Here is a 17,852-nt window from a genome sequence, read left to right as displayed (position 1 = left end):
ACAATGAAAACTACAGAACACTAAAGAAAGAAATTGAAGAAAACCTCAGAAGTTGGAAAGATCTCCCATGTTCCTGGATAGGCAGAATTAATATTGTCAAAAATGGCCAAACTACCAAAAGCATAATACAGATTTAATGTAATTCCTATTTAAATCCCAATGATATTCTTCATAGAAGTAGAAAAAGCAATCATGAAATTTATCTGGATAAATAAGAGATCCAGAATAGCTAAAGTAATCCTTAGAAGAAAAGTGAAGCAGGAGGCATCACAATACCAGACCTTAAACTGTACTATAGAGCAATAGTAACAAAAACTGCATGGAATTGGCACCAAAATAGACTTGTAGACCACTGGTACAGAATAGAGGACACAGAGATACACCCACATAAATACGGTTATCTCATACTAGACAAGGGCGCCAAAAACATTCAGTAGAAAAAAAGATAGCATATTCAACAAATGGTGCTGGCAGAACTGGAAATCCATATGTAGCAAATGAAATTACACCTTTATCTCTCACCCTGTATAAAAATCAACTCAAAGAGGATCAAAGACTTAAGCACTAGAACAGAGACCCTGTGCCTAACAGAAGAAAAAATAGGCCCAAATCTTCACCACATCAGCCTAGGATCTGACTTCCTTAACAAGACTCCTAAAGTGCAAGAAGTAAAATCAAGAATTAATAAATAGGATGGATTCAAATTAAAAAGCTTCTTCTCAGCAAAGGAAACAAATAATAAAGTGAGGAGAGACCCTACAGATTGGGAGAAAATGTTTACCATATGCACCTCCAATAAAGCATTAATTACTAGGATAAAGAAATCAAAAAAATTAACACCAAAATAACAAATAACCCAATAAATAAATGGGCTAAGGAAATGAACAGACACTTCACAGATCGCTAGGATAAAGAAATAAAAAAAAAAAACCAAATAACTCAATAAATAAACAGGCTAAGGAAATGAACAGACACTTCACAGAAGAAAAACAACTGACCAACAAATCTATGAAAAAGTGTTCAACATCTCTAGCAATTAAAGAAATGCAAATCAAAACTACTCTAAGATTTCAGCTCACTCCTGTCAGAAAGGTAATCATCAAGAATACAGGCAACAAGAATGTGATGACATCATTATCCAAAGTACATGTATCAAAGACACGAATTGGTGTCAACATACTTTATATACAACCAGAGATATGAAAAATTGTGCTGTATATGTGTAATAAGAATTGTAATGCATTCGACTGTCATTTATTTTTTAAAAAATAAATTTTAAAAAAGAATAAATAAATAAAAATATTTTTTAAGTTGCAGGAAAAAAAAAAAAGAATACAGGCAACAGTAAATGTTGGTGAGGATATGGTGAAAAAGGTACTCTCATACATTACTGGTGGGACTGCAAATTGGTGCAACCACTATGGAAAGCAGTATGGAGATACCTCAGAAAACTGGGAATGGAATCACCATTTGACCCAACTATCTCACTCCTTGGTTTATACCCAAAGGACTTGAAATCAGCATACCACATAATGCAGCTACATCAATGTTTATAGCAGCTCAATTCACAATAGCTAGATTACGGAACCAAGGTAGGTGTCCCTCAGCAGATGAATGGATAAAGAAAATGTGGCATATGTGCTCAATGGAATATTACTCAGCTTTAAAGAAGAGTGAAATTATGGCATTTGCCAGTAAATTGTTAGAGTTGGAGAATATCATGCTAAGTGAAATAAGCCAATTCCACAAAACCAAAGGCCAAATGTTTTCTCTAATTTGCGGATGTTAATTCACAATAAGGGTGGGGGGGGGGGGGTAGGGAAGAATAGCATTACCTTAGATGAGGTAAAGGGAAGTGATGGGAGGGAAGGGGAGGATATGTAGGGATAGAAAAGGCAGCAGAATGAAACAGACATTATTACTTTATGTATATATGTGACTACATGACCAACATGATTCAGCAACATGTACACTCAGAAAAATGAGAAATTATATCCCATCTATGTATGATATATCAAAGTGCATAAATGCATTGTCATGTATAACTAATTAAAACAAATAAAAAATTTTAAAAAACCATAATTTAATAAACCATGCAAAAAAAGTAATGTTTCAAAATCCTACATTTCATCCCACTACTGTTAAATTTGATATTCTTTTTCAAAAGCAAAATAATTACTTAAATGTTAAAACATACAACCAGAGATATGAAAAATTATGCTGTATATGTGTAATAAGAATTGTAATTTATTTTGCTGTCATTTCTTTAAAAAATCAATTAAAAATATAAAAATGAAAAAACCCCACATATATGTGTACCTCTCCTCTCCTTCACTCAGTGTTTATTAACTTCAATGTGCTCAAGAATTATTACAAGGCTGAATATTACAATTTATAAACCATTTAAAGGATTTTTCTCCAATGTAATTTTAATGACTTGACTCATTCTATAGATGATAAGTAACCACAGCCAGAGGCAACATTTGTGGATTTCTTATTTGTGCCTGGCATTGTTCTAAGTATGTGACATTTGCTTTAGAACAACCCTCCATAGTAGTTACCACCATTAACCCCATTTTACCAACCTGATTACTGGGCACAGAAAAGTTTAGAAGCTTTCTCAAGGATATTCAGTTAGAGCCCAATTCTGAGCTTAACTGCCTAAGACAAAACATTTAACATGACCCAGAAGTTCAAACCCACCTAATTTCAAAGACCAGGCCTTTAAACATTACATGCAGGATGACAGTAAATTTCACTCCACACACCAAGATTCCACTGGTAGTTTGAATTTCTGAAACACTAGGTGAAGAATTCCAAAGTGTTCTGGGACTCAGTGAGAAAGATTGCCATTAATTGATAACTGGCTCCCTCAGTAACACTGATCCCCTCTGCCTCATGATCTTTCCAGGAAACTGCTTTATAAAAAACTCAGGATGTCACCCACCAGAAAAGGCTCCAACCAGAGAAGACCCTGAACATCTCCCAAGAAAATCAAAGAGCCTGGAGCAATAGTAAGCTGTGCCTTAATACAGCCTTTCACTGTCAGTTCTCAAGCACCAGTTTTTCCAGTTACCCTCTTGGATAAGCCACATTGTCTCAACTAAATAAGCCAGAAAACAATGATCAAGTCTAGCATGGTCCAGGCTCCTATCACATAAAGCTGTTAGATTGTTGGAATTTTAGCCAACACCTTCATTTCATAGATAAACATAAACATTCAAAAGCTCCTAAAAAGTGAGAGGTTTATCCAAGGTCTAATGGTGTTAGTCACTTCTTAGGTTTTAAGATTCCTTTATGCTCTGTACCTGGAGAAACTACACTTGCTTGTTCATTTGGCTCAATTCTGGACTTTAGGGTTGGAGACTGCAAGTCCTTCCCCAACCTTTGTCCATGATGTACCTGGACCTCATTTAGAAGTTTCAGAGCCAAGATATCCTGTCAGGTTCTTTACAGATTATAAAAATATACTCATACAGAAACCTCAGGCTTTCTGTACTTATATCTCTTATTGGGATTATAAACCCTTTGGAGAATACTCAGAAAAATAAGTTATCCATATATGCCTCCCTAATTATACATCCAATTTCAGACCCTTTGAAATTCATTCAGGGATGGCAAGTTCAGATCTAGAAAGGAACAGAAAACTAGCGACACACTTAATGTTTCCATCTGAAAATCTACACCCTAAAAAATGAGAGTGTAAAATAAATAAATTTGAGAAACAGGTAGCCTTGGAGCTCACAACACATGTACATATTAAACGTTCAAAGAAGCCCTATCCATCTCTGTTATATCTAGAATGGGCCAAATGTATATAATGGTGAGAAGGAAGGGGTTCTGTGCTTAGTCACACAGCTGACAAAGTCAGACCTCAGCTCAAAGCCAGGCCTCCCAATTCCTCTTTCAACACCTTTGCATCTTAACCTTTTCCAAATAAATTCAAATTAAAATTTCAAAGGCAGTGGGAAAAATCCCACATCCATTATGGGTGAGGGGTGGGAATGTCCATAAGCAAAGCTTCTTTAAAGCTGAGTAATATTCCATTGAGCACATATGCCACATTTTCTTTATCCATTCATCTGCTGAGGGACACCTACCTTGGTTCCGTGGTCTAGCTATTGTGAATTGAGCTGCATTTTACCTCTTAAAAATTTTTCTTGAATGCCATCCACTTCTTAGCATGAATAACCAATAAAAATATATAAATTAGTTATGGGGTTTATCATATTAGATATTATTTTTACTGCTAATGGAAACTACCAATTAAAATTCTTTTAAGTATGCTAAATGATCTTTCCAAGTCATAACATAAATCCTGGAGTTGTGGATTGAGCTAATCCCTGCTATAGCGAATCTCAAAAGAACAGAAACTTCTGCTGCCTTATTTCTCAGGTGTTCCAAAATAAACCTCTTCATTTCAGGGGACTCATCTAATAAAACAACAACAATTCAATTTTTTTTAATATTCTAGGTGCAATTCAAAAATAAGTTGAAAAACCTGAAGTTAATTATAGGAGACATCTTTTAAACAATTTCTGGTATGAGAAGGAAGTTATGGTAAAATAATCTCTACTTTGCCTATGGTGGTGTTTTATTTTGCTTTTGGTACTGAAGACTGAACTCAGGGGCGCTTAACCACTGAGCCACATCCCCAGCTCTTCATATTTTTTATTTTGAGACAGGGTGTTGCTAAGCTGCTTAGGGCCTCAATAAATTGCTGAGGCTGCCTTTGAACTTGAGATCCTCCTGCCTCAGCCTCCAGAGCTGTTGAAATTAGAACTATGCACCACCACACCCAGCTTTGCCTATAGTTTTAAAATGCTATAGATAACTGTCTGAGAGAAGGGGCACAACTTAGCATCTACTAAGATAGTTCCTCTATGAACAGTAAAACTTTATAAAAGAGGGTCAGTGCTGTATTTCCAAAACATGGAAATGACCACTAACAAAACTGTGAAAAAAATGAAAAATTTAAAAAAAAATTTGCTTTGAATAAAAGAAGAGTAGAAAAGTTAGGGATGAAAATATGAACTTTAAACAAATGTCATTTTTATGTATTAGAACAATACTAATATCTAACAAATAGGAATAGAACCTGAATTGTCTGAGGATATGTTCCTAACTGAATTTCTTGAAATAAACAATTATGTGCATGACCCTAACTATGGAGTAATCAAAGTCTCCCTCCATAGGAAATATTACTACTGTCCTTTTTATATTTTATATCAATAAATAAAATTATAAGTTATAAATCAACTAATATAGTTTATGCTATAATTTGGTTCTGTTACATCCTCCACAGGTGCATATGTTAAGGCTTGGTCCTCAGTTTGGTGCTGATGGAAGGTGGTATATAACCTTTAAGAGGCAGAGCCTAGTAGGAGGTCTTAGGTCACTTGTGGTGTGCCTTATGGGGATCATGGGACTCTGGACTCTTTCAGGTCCCAGCTGCCATGAGATGAGCAGCTTTCTCTACTATGTGCACCTGCCATGATGTGCTGCCTCTCCACAGACTCAAAAGTAATGAGGCCAGCTGACCATGGACTAAAACCTCCACAAATGAGCCAAAATAAACCCTTCCTCTTTAATTATCTCAGATTTTTTTTACAATAACAGAAAGTAGACTAATAGTTTATTATTTAACAGATTTGTAAAGCACAATATGATGCATCTTATCATCATAGTGATTGTGACAGGATAATGAAGCTCCCTTTCTTAAAAAGGGTGCCACAAAAAATGTAAATAGGCACAGTTGTGCACATCTGTAATCCCAGTGAGGCCGAGGAGGGAAGGCACAAGTTTAAGGCCAGCATGGGCAACATAGTGAAACTATCTCAAAATAAAAAATGAAAAGGGTAGGGAATGTAGCTCCATGGTAGAGGACCCCTGGGTTCAATTCCCATTACTACTCCCACAAAAAAAGACAAACAAACAAAAAACAGAGGTTGTGGTTAACTCTGGAGAGAAGGGAAGAAAAAAGGATCTAGAAATAACCACAAATGGCACAAGAATTAGGTTCTCCCATAAACTATCCCTTCCTTCAACCTGAATTAGGTTCTCCCATAAACTATCCCTTCCTTCAACCTGAAAAAAACTGTACCAAGTATGGAACACTTCTGATTTTGGTTAGCCTTACTCACTTTGTTTTTTCAGTTTGATTATTTTGTTTTGTTTTCCTATATAATGCCAATCTACACTGGTCACTCATTACTGGGTTCACATTACTGAGAACTTGTACACCTTTCAAAGCTACTGCATAGGTTATGAATCTAGTAATTGCATGTCCACAGTGTCTTGGTTTATTGCCACTTTTTACTTGAAAGGAAATAAAAAATACAAATGAGAAACCCTGAAGTGAAAAAAGATTAATGTTCACTTCTTAAAACCACTCCACATCATCCTGGAGAGTGTCACAGAGTAAGGTACAGCTATCTTTCACACAATTTCACATTGCCAATGTGTGTCAGTACTATTAAGATGTAGCTTCTATCATCAGAACTAAGTGAGAGATAGAACAACGTTGACAAGGAAGGAAGGAGACTTGGAGCTGAAAAATTTTCCAAGAAAAAGGAGGCTTGAGCATGCTTAAAAGCTGATGTTTAGAAGCCCATATATAAAGAATGATGGAAGATACAGGAGAAAAGATCATATATGGGAGATAAATCCAGAACATAGCTCTTTTTCAACTACAGGAGGCAAGCAAAGATGCCGATACTATTACATTTTGAGGTACAGTGGCAAGTAGTTGAGAAATCTTCTTTTCTGTGAAAAAAGGGAGGTGGGGAGGTGATGAGAGGAATGCTAAGAGATAAGAAGTTTAAAATATTATTTGGGAATAAGCAAACATAACAGGAGATAAGGGAAGTTAGCCTGCAGTCCCAAGGATAAGCAGAAAAAAATATAGAAAATTAGCCTTATCAAAGTTAAAGAGTTTTTTGGAAGGAGGATGACAGAAAGTCAAGGAAGCAAAGTGATTGAGGATGTTGGCAAGACTGTCAGTGAAATGACAGGTTTGAACTATATGAGGCAAAGTGAACAGAGGAATGGGGCTCAAAAACCTGGAGCCTCATCAAGTCAAATAATGGGGACCTCACTACCCAGGTAAACACTGGAAGAATCAAAGATAAAGGAGAAAGCAAACAATTCTCCCACTTCAGCCTCCCAAATAGATAGGACTACAAGAGTGCATCACTATGCCCAGATGGAAGTATTTAAATTTGAAATGTCATAGATGGTTACTAAAGGTGATGCTAAAATCCACAAAGTAGCTATGAGAGTGAGTGGGGAAGTGGAGAATTAGTACAGTTGTAGAGAGGGCAAGCTGGTGAAGAAGTCATTATCAGGAATGCCAAAAGCCACTTTGAAGGATTCACATGAAAAGGAAAATTTTGAGCAAGGTGCCAAAGTCAGCCTGAACAGAGGTCCTAACCAGAACTTGACAGTGCTAACGAAGGTAAATAACTGACTCTGAAAATAAGGGGTAAGGATAGAAGAATTAAGCTTTGGAACCAGTATCAGGACAAGAACAACAGCAATCCCATCTTCTAACCAAGAGATACAAGGAACATGAAAGAATGAGCAGCATTCACTTGAAAGAAGTACAAGGAAAGCAGTGTTATCAGAAGACAACCAGGCAGGAGGAGGGGGGAACATCAGTAAAAAGATGTTGAGATACAGGGATGTTTGTTTACCTTAGAATGTTTTCATAATAATTCTTAGTAAGGAAGGGAGGCAGAGTGAGGGGGGATATCAAAATTACAAAGAGACATAGGGAGCGAGTATAAGAGAGGTCAGATCACGTGGCTTACAGTTTGGGCAGTGACCAAGGACAACAGGGATGTGGGTAATGCTGGCCACAATAAGATGTCCATAAGTAATCCCAGAAATTTGTGGTGGAAAGGAGAGATCTTCAGGAGGAATTAGTCATGGCCTTGACTGACTAACTTCCAAAAGACTTCTGATCCAATTGAATAGGCTGGAAATATAATTATGTGGTTCCTAGGACTACTACCATGCGTTAGAAACTACTCTGTCCTTGCTTGGGAAACTTTCTTAACTTCTCTGAACACCATTTTAAAAAATATTTTTTAGTTGTTGATGGACCTTTATTTTTATTTGTTTGTTTATATGTGATGCTGAGTATTGAACCCAGTACCTCACACGTGCTAGGCAAGTGTTCTACAACTGAGCTACAACCCCATCCCCGAACTCCATTTTTCAAATAAATAAAACCAGGATAATTCAATCTCACAAGCTTATTGTAAGGATTAAACAAAGCCATGCATATGAGACACCCACCTCAAAATTAAACTGTCATGTATCTACTTTCTTTGGCCTGGCACCAACTAAATGCTTCACAAAATAAAGTACTCATTGCCTTAGAAAATATCTGACTTATCAGTCAAATAAGGGACAATAGAATACTTCCCTCTTAGCCTCAGTCCTAAAGGAATAAAGTAATCAGGACAACAGAGTAATGTCACACAGCCAGAGAGAAGGGAAAGAAAGATCTGAATAGGAAGATTTTCTGGTACATGCTGGCTTGTGTGACCCAGGATGGCATAAGTCAGTTCCCCATGGCCTACTCTCTGGAGAATAACATCCAAGAGTAAAATCTACATAGCTGATAACACACAGGTATAAATCCTCCTCCTGTCCACCACCACTAACCCAAATACAAATGTTCACAAAAAGATGAACTTGCATTTGATCCTTGGTACAAGAAAGCTGATGTATATCTTCAATCTCCATATGTAGAGTACATCCTGGCTACATGTGACTGCCATTTGGGTAAATCCCAAGTGTCCTGTTAACAAAGTTGTTAGCTATCTCATATACCTGAGGTTAATAAATGTAAGTTTATAAAATAAAGCACACTGAAGAGTATTCAACAAGATATTTTGCGATTTTTAAATAAGTTGCCAAGATTTTTTAGAATTACCAAAAATGTTCAATTTTTTTTTTTTTTTTTTTTTGGCAGTGCTGGGATTGAATCTAGGGTCTCACGAGGGCCAGGCAAGCACTCCACCACTGTGCCATACCCCCAGCCCTCACTCTCTAGTCTTTAACAATCCCACACAGACTGTCTCACTTACACAGACGTACTAACACCAACATTATGTAAAGAACTAATCAAATAGTACTTAAACACATTGCACTGGTAGTAGAATAAGTAAGGTTCTTTGGAAGGGAAATTAAGTTAGATAGTCACAGTGTGTGCAACAGTGCACACATAAAATTCTGACTGCTATTAAATATAAAAATTACAAAAAATAATGGGATAAAACTGAAAGTGATTTCTATTCATTCTAATATTTTATTTTATATTCTATAACACACTGAATTTTCTATAATACAAACTTTTTAATTTATTTAAATATTCAAAAGATGAATTAAAATAAACATTTCAATTCAAAAGTTCTACAATAACAATATGTGCCCACAGACATAAGAATGACTACAGAATAGAAATGGCAGCAATATAGCTTGAGACTATTCAAAGTATTCAAATTTCAATTCATTCAATCCCTTTGAATCTATTTCTCTTCTATTTCTGGATTCTAAACTAAAGGATTTAAAGACACTATGTTCCTTCTTTTATAGAATGTATATTGTAGAGAGTTATTTCCTAACTCTTGAAATGACATGCTAAACGAATGGTGTCCTTGCAGGAGGGGCACAAGGAGAGGTGGGTGTAATACAAAGAGTAACAAAGTCTAACAAAATGATCCCAATATTTGTAGTAAATTTTGGTCACAACTGTAAAGATGAGATGCTCCATTTTATCAAGGAAGAACCAATTCCCTGCAAAACAGTAGAACATCACCTTGTTTTCAAGAACATTTCTATAATATGCATGATTGTTGTAAGTTTATCTGTTAAAACTAGACTAATACTTTAAAAGTTGAAGCTGGTTTAATTAAGAGTCAGAACCACAGAAAGGATGAAATGTTAACATTAAGTGGGCGGGGGTTTTAGATCAGTGGTGTAGAACTTGCCTACCATATTGCAAGGCTCCAGGTTTGATCCCAGCACTGAAAAAATACAAAAACAAAATACCACTTACCATTCACTACACTGATTCTCAACTAAGAAAGTATTCAGAAGTGGGTGGGAAGGAGAGGAAAGCATGGTCTATAAGTCACCTGAGTTTCCTCAACCCTCAGGATCTCTGTTCCTTCCCATCCAGATTCTCCTTCAGTCTGTCCCATCTTCATAGTAGGAAATGCCCCATTCTGGAAAATCAATACTAAAGTACAGATGAAAATCTATCTCATCTCTTAGGTGTTCTGAGAGCATATGTTTCAGTCAATATTCCCAACTTATATTGCTCACTTTGTAGATCTGGAAAATAAGGCTCTGCATTGTTAACTATGGAGACAGCCTACCTAAGTCCCTTGTAAAGAGTCAGGCCATGTTCACATAGAAACATGTTGGATACTTTATGACTCCACTCCAACATTCACTGTTGACTAGGAGGTGATTATCCAAACCAAGGGCAACCAACCCATTGGGTAAATCCCAAGTGTCCTGTTAACAATTCATTTGCAACGAATTGGCACAAAAGCAAAAGCTGGGCACATGGCCTACTCCTGAAATTCTGTGCTCAGAAAAACACAAGAGAGAAAGCAGTATTCAACATAAAAAGTAAAGGGAGTAAGGAGTAGCAGTAGGAATGAGGAGTTGGGACAAGGTGAAGTGTATACAGATGAAAATTTGACAAGTAGGCAAATGCTTACACAGTATAATAATAAGAGATATAAACAGACAACCAAACCAAAGGACAACAGTAGAATTCTAGGGGGAGGATCCATAAACTTTCACTGAATGTAGTCTATAGGATCATCTTGGAATCAGAATTAAAATATGGCTCCAATTTCTGCAAGATGTCACTCCAACAAGATTAATATTTTATCATTTTACACACGTTTTTTGAATAATCTATCCCACTCCAAGCTAGTATAAATCTCTGTTCTGTGCAATCTAGGAAACATCTAAAACAATATGAGAACGAGCTGTCCAAAGTCAAAGAGCTTGGCAAAAAGTTAGACCAGTCAACTCCCAGTAGCCAATGGCCACTCTCCTACAATACTACACTAGAAAGACAATTGAATTGGAAAGGGTCAATTTTATATTATATAAGTTAAACCTGAATAAAGGGAAAAAGGGTAACTAGAGACAAAGTCCAGAACACAGCAATTAAAATTGACACTAGAGGAATTTTCAAGTAAAAACCGAATAATAATATGAATACAGAAGATAAAAGGCTACAAATCCCTTGAAGTTTATAAAATAATAAGAAGTAATAGACCTTGGGACTGCGGTTGCAACTCAGTGGCAGAGCGCTTGCCTAGCTGACTTAGATCCTTAACACCACATAAAAATAATTAAATAAAGATATTGTGTCCATCTACAATTAAAAATTAAGGAATAGACCTTAGTTGGGTGCAATGACACTGCTGGCCTATAATCCTAGCAACTTGGGATGTGAAGATCTTTGCCCCATTCTCTGGTTCTCTGAGTAAAGATATCCACCCCTTTAAATGAAAGAGGTAGTTTTTTTTGTTTGTTTGTTTGTTTTTTAAGCATTACCTTTAATAGTAAACAATGGGAATTCATGTGCCTAACAGCTTCAAATTTGGTTTGGTACAAAAATATTTTTAAGACTATGTAAAAGAGAATAGCCACACCTCACAGTATATGGCTTGGTGTCAATGTCAGAGGTATGATACTAGGAAGGATGAACCAGAGGCCACTCCATTAAGGAAATTAAATATAACTTTATTATTTTCTTCAAATTACAAAAGTACATATTTTGTGTAAAGTTTTCTAACAGTACAAATATAAATATTTTGAAAAAGTGCAAATTTTGCCATAATCCAGCTCCTGGAGATAACTAATATGAAGGATTGGGTATGTATGCTTCCAGATACCTTTATCTGCATGCATATTTTTATTACCCAAATGCATTCATATCTTACAAAAAATATTCTGCAACTTGTTTTTTCTTATCTGTTAACATCATTTTTCTATATAATTACACACAGATCAAGCATATAACACCTGCATATTTCACAGCATGAATATACCAGTTTATTTAATCATTTTCCTACTGACAGATTATTGGCACTTCTCTTCATTAATACAAAACTTTAGGTATTAGTGAACATGTATCTCACACACTTGTTTGACTATTTCTTCCAGGTAAATTCCCAGAAGTTTATTATTAAAATGACATCCTCATTTGAAAATAACAAGCTAGTACTGATCATGGCAACCCACAGTTAAGATTCTAAATTGAATAAACAGGCCATGGGGCAGAACCAGTCCAGCCAGGAAATGGAACACTAAGGCTGAGTCAACAAAGCATAGGACTCCTGATTTTCCTGGTGAAGAAATCCATACTATCACTGGAGAAGAGGGGCAAGTGCAAATTGTCAGTCTTCTGCCCTCAAGACAATCAGAGGTCCCCAACTGCATCCAAGCCTGGATAGCCTGACTCTGATAACAGATCATTTTGAGAGGCCAGCATTAAATATATAGAATATAAAGGAAAGAAACTGAGGCATGCAAGTAATTCAAAAAGGAAAAGGAGGATGAGAAAGATTCATTGCTATTTTTCTTTAAAACACTGGTTAATTTACCTTTTGCATAATGTAGGGAAATAGCACTGGATTTCATAGTGATCCCTCGGATCTGTTCATCTTCTCTGCTGTCCATGTACCTTAGCTGGAAAAAACGCAACATATGCATCTTATTGTTCATGATCTTTTCCCTTTAATCCATTATTATGATAAAATTACATATTAAGTCAATCTTGAATTCTTGAGCTAAATCTATTGGGCTATAAGAAGTAACTCTTTATATAATGCTGTTTTGCTTATTAATAATTTTTTAATCCACAATCATAAGATTGGCATGAGATTTTTCTTGTCTGGAACTATCTTTAACAGACTTGGTCTGTTATTCCATTCATATGACTTGGAGAGTATTCCCTGATGTTGAATTTTTCTTCCTTGTATTTTTGAATGGTTCAAGTAGAACTGAAATTACTTGTTCCTTTAATATCTGAGAGAACTGGACAGTTAAATCATCTGGGCTTTTTCTTTGTATAAGGATTTTTGCCAGCCATTTGATTTCTTAAAATACTACAGGATTATTCTAGTTTTCTATTTCTTAAGTCTAGTTTTATTAAGTTACCATTTTTACATTTCATCACATGTAAGATTATTTAAAGCTGTTTATTATACCCTATTGTTATCTTTGCCTGAGTGTGTATATATACATTGTATATTGGTGAACTACAATTATACTTAATAATGAGATTCTTTTTGCCATCAATCTCATTAGCTTTTTATAAAATATTTTTTTAATTGTAGATGGACACAATATCTTTGTTTATCTTTATGTGGTGCTGAGGATCAAACCCGGTGCCCCACACAGTGGAAGGCAAGTACTCTACCACTGAGCCATAGCCACAGCCCCTCATTAACTTTTTTAATCTGTAGCATTTTTCTTTCCCTAATATAATTTATTTCTGCCTCTTTTCTATTCTTCTTGATGAATCTTGCTGATATTTGTCAACTGTATGAATTTTTTAAGTAATTCATTCAAACATCCTTTTATACACTATACTTCATATACTTCCAAAGTACAGTGAGCCACAGTAAGGACATTTGCTGACCAAAGGTACCATATGCCTCAACAATGATAAATTAAAAACAAATTTTCTAGTTGTGATAATCATGAATTGTCTACACTGCTAATAATTTTAATTAGCAGACTTGATATTTTTAGGACAATTTTAAGTTTATAGAAAGACTCAAAAGCATAAAGGGTCCCACAAACCATCCTCACAACATAGTTTCCTCCGTTATTTATATCTTTTGTTATTAAATGGTATGGTATACTTGTGCAACTGATTAATCAATATTGATATGTCACTAAACTCCATAGTTAGTATTTGGGTTCACTCTAAATGTATGGTATGTCCATCATTTTTATATTTATTAGCTGTGATTTTGGTTAACATGATCCTTTCTATAAAATGTTTATTTTCTGCTTCACTAACTTTATTATTTTCTTCCACCTTCTTACTTTAGAGTGACTATAGTTCTACGTTCCCAGGTGGGAAAAGCACAAGCACTTCATTCTTATACTCCACCTCATAAGATGGTCTCAGGTGCCCAATTCTACCTTTCTTTCTCCTTGTCTACTCTATTAATTCACTTCACTTTTGCTTCTCCACCTCCTCATCTATTCCCTGTCACTTGATTAAATCCTGCAAGCCATATACCCTAGATTCATTAAAAAGAGGAACATCTCTTTATTTTTCTACTGCAAAGTAAATTATTCCAAGCTAGAAACTCACAGCCAGAAAGAAAGATCTTTTTCAATTCATTTCCTAAAACATTATTTTCATTATGATCCTCAGGCCTAAGATGCCTTCCTATGGCACTTATATGATACTTAGGTTAACCTTCAAGATCTTCTGCAATCTGACATGTTCCATTGGTACATTTTCTCTCCCACTGGTCTTAGGCAAGGGGTCCACTCAAATCAAGCATAACACAAAAGCCTTATCCACATTATTTCCCACCACTTAATGGTTTCTGTGCCTTTCAAACCACCTAATTCATTGACCAGTGAAGAACTTCTTTGTGAAATCTCTCACAATTGTGTATTATTTGACTTAATACAAAAACTCCTTATAATTTGTACTATATAAAGTAATACAAAGCAATATAAAAAATAACAATTTTTCTCAACATCTATTTTATCTTGCATAATAGATTCTGAGATGCAGGATTATGTTTTATACTCTTTTAGATCACTGGAGAACACCGCAAACAGCTTATAATATTGTACACTCACTGAAATGTGACAAGTGTTTATTAAACATAACAACATACCTTGCCTGCCAGACGGCTGGAGATGATCCCATTACTAGATATAAAACAATCAGCAAGAGTAGTTTTTCCTGTTAAAATAACATAAATTAAAATCTATGTAGTTTTTAAAGGGGATTGGGAGATAGACTTACTCACAAATTTGATGTCTGATCATAAGAATTAGTTTAGCAAGGATCTTTTATTTACCTATGCCAGATGACATAAGACAAAAGATATATTTTAAGAATTTTATAGACTTCTAAACAGAATATCATCTGGAAAGATATAGAGGCTAGTACTCCATAGTGGTGTAATCACTATGCCAATCCAAAAGAGAACATAACTGACAAATTTTATAGCTACTAAAATCTGTCCTATATGAATTTGGTCAGGTTAATCACAATTATTATATCAGTCATCCAGTATTCACAATAGCTAATCATGCTTATAAACTGAAGCCCCTGAAAGTACAGAATGATAACAACAGAAATCATGTTCAAGGTCTCTGAAACGTATAATATCAGGTAATATGTCATCAAGAAACAACAGAATATCATCAATATATGATTAAGATGTAATATTAAAATATCATTAACAATATCATCAAGAACAATAGTCTTCCACCACGTTTCCCCATGCAAGCCCTAATTGGTACGTGTTAGTTGTTAATACTTATTTACTAAGGAAATTTACCCATATCTATTACTATTGCAATATAAGCTGTGTTAGATAATCATCTACACTGTAACATATATAAACAGTATCCAAATATAAACCTAGAATTTACTTTATAATAAAAAAAAAACTTCTTTGTATATTTAAGTACATAATTCTAGTTACCTTTATCAAATAGACTACCACTAAAGTTTACAAAATTTCAAGGGATATACATAAGTAACTTTGTTTAAAGAATTCCAGAAGAATATAATAATTACTACAGATGGGTTGGTCTAACAAAAGGAAAAGATTTTCTCTTCAAGACAAGTCCTTATTACACTCCATGAACTTCAACAAAACTATGAATTCCATATAATAATTCAAACCAGAGACCAATCAGTAGGAATACTGAAGACTTTTAATTAATATGTTATCTATTTGCCATGTGAAGGTTATGTGTTAGCATATAACACTAGAGCATCACTTTCCTGCTACCCAATAAAGTGGAATTCATTCTAGGCATGAAAATCATGCTCTTTCCATGTACCAAGAAAGCAGGGACTTTGCTTTATTTATGACTGTAACTCTAGGATCAGAGTAATGCTTGGCATATGAAAGACATACAAGGGTTGGGGGGTGGCTCAGTGGTAATGTGAGGCACTGGGTTAGATCCTCAGCACCACCACATAAAAATAAATAAATAAAATAAAGGTATTATGTTCACTGGTAACTAAAACAGTATTTTTTTTTAAAAAAGACTCAATAAATAGTTGAATGAATATGAATTAAAGGTTTTCTAAGATAGTACCCATTTAACAATTTTAAAGAGGAAATTTAAAATAAATTGCTCTGCAAACATGCACACCACTGACTTTTCACATGATTTAATTCACAAAGATAAACAACTTATTAGACTTTGTGGCCTCAAAATGTGTGTCGTATAATTACAAAAGGTCTGGGGACAGCAGGGTAAGTCACTGGATTTGTATGTAAAACTCATTCTCAGTTGGCTTCACCTATAAGGTGATCTACAACCACCTAACCTCTTTTCTGCCTTTCAATCAATCCTAAGCACTCTACCAGTTTAATCTAATCTACTATTTAACTATATCAAACTTAGTTTTATTTTTTTTCTGCTAATGGCTCCCATGTCCTCATAAAAAAAATGTTAATGATCATTTTCATAATGAAGTATTTAACTTCCTGCCAAGGGATTCTCATTATCATCACATTTAATCCCTATAAGATAGCTATGATTTTCATCTGGTATACATATGCAGCATACTGAAATTCAAGAAGGCAAAGAAACTTAAAAATGAAGTTGAAAATAAATTCAGGATGTCTAACTCCAGAGCTGAAGCACTTAACCCCTAACTTACATGTAGCCCAGTGGCTATGAAGAGTTCTATGACATAGGACCCAGCCTGCCCCTTCACCTCTATGTACTACTCCTTCACCTATAGGATGGTATATAAGTTTTATTTCACATGCCCTTTCCAATCATTTTGCCTCAGCAACCAGAACTCAGAAGGGGTCTGAAACCAATAGCAGGATTAGCATGAAGCAGGGCTATGGTGTTACAGCAATGTCTATGTAAATCACATGTATCATGCTTAGCTATTCTTGCATTTATAGTGTCCTGGGCTTCAGCCACATGTATTTTCTTCTTCCCAAGCTGACACACTGCCACTTACAATGTTTGTCTCCATTTGTCATCTTCAGACCGCCTTCAAAGATCATCTCTGGATATTAATTATGCTGTGAAACCTTTTCTTAACTCACTATGTCCCAGCATCCCATATATAGGACACCAATAAAAATTTTGTCCTATATGTGGGATTCTGGTACATAGTGGGTTAACCCACCTCTAGCTTCCCAATCCTCTAGTTTTCTCAGTGGTCACAGTCTACTTTTTCTCATATTGCCTGCTCCATTCCTAAAGCTTCCTCAATAGGATATGGGACAGGTGTCCCACTCATAAATGTCTGTGTCCTGATATACCTACCAAAATTCCTTGAACTTAGCAGATGTTCAATAAATATTTGATGAATTAAATAGGATCACATAACAAAGGCTCTAAGGACACAATATCAAGATTACAGCTGTTTTACAAACAAAGTCATTTCAAAAGTTTTTCATATTTAAACAAAAACTGAAGTTCTGATTTAGGAACAAGTTGACATACTATATAGAAAAATGCTAATAAATAGTTAACCATGTTCATATCATATGCGTCCTTGACATCACAAAAAAAAAACAAAAAAAACTTTTAAAAGGAGTAAGACCTACTTCTCCGACTGC

General features: G+C 35.2%; 1 protein-coding gene across 1 annotated transcript in view; it reads right to left on the bottom strand.

Moving 5' to 3' along the window:
* Positions 1-17,852, bottom strand: part of Efl1 (elongation factor like GTPase 1) — a 149,266-nt gene that overhangs the window by 130,372 nt on the left and 1,042 nt on the right. Inside the window, exons 3-4 of the mRNA XM_046438443.2 lie at positions 14,916-14,983; positions 12,648-12,732 (exon numbers count right to left, since the gene is read on the bottom strand). Coding sequence (XP_046294399.1) covers positions 12,648-12,732; positions 14,916-14,983 — 153 coding nt within the window. The remainder of the gene's footprint in view (positions 1-12,647; positions 12,733-14,915; positions 14,984-17,852) is intronic.

This window comes from Marmota monax, unplaced genomic scaffold, assembly GCF_021218885.2.
Source record: "Marmota monax isolate L192 unplaced genomic scaffold, Marmota_monax_Labrador192_F-V1.1 WCK01_AAM20220418_F8-fsc00005, whole genome shotgun sequence".
Lineage (NCBI taxonomy): Eukaryota > Metazoa > Chordata > Mammalia > Rodentia > Sciuridae > Marmota > Marmota monax.
This window is presented reverse-complemented; position numbering and strand designations above follow the sequence as displayed.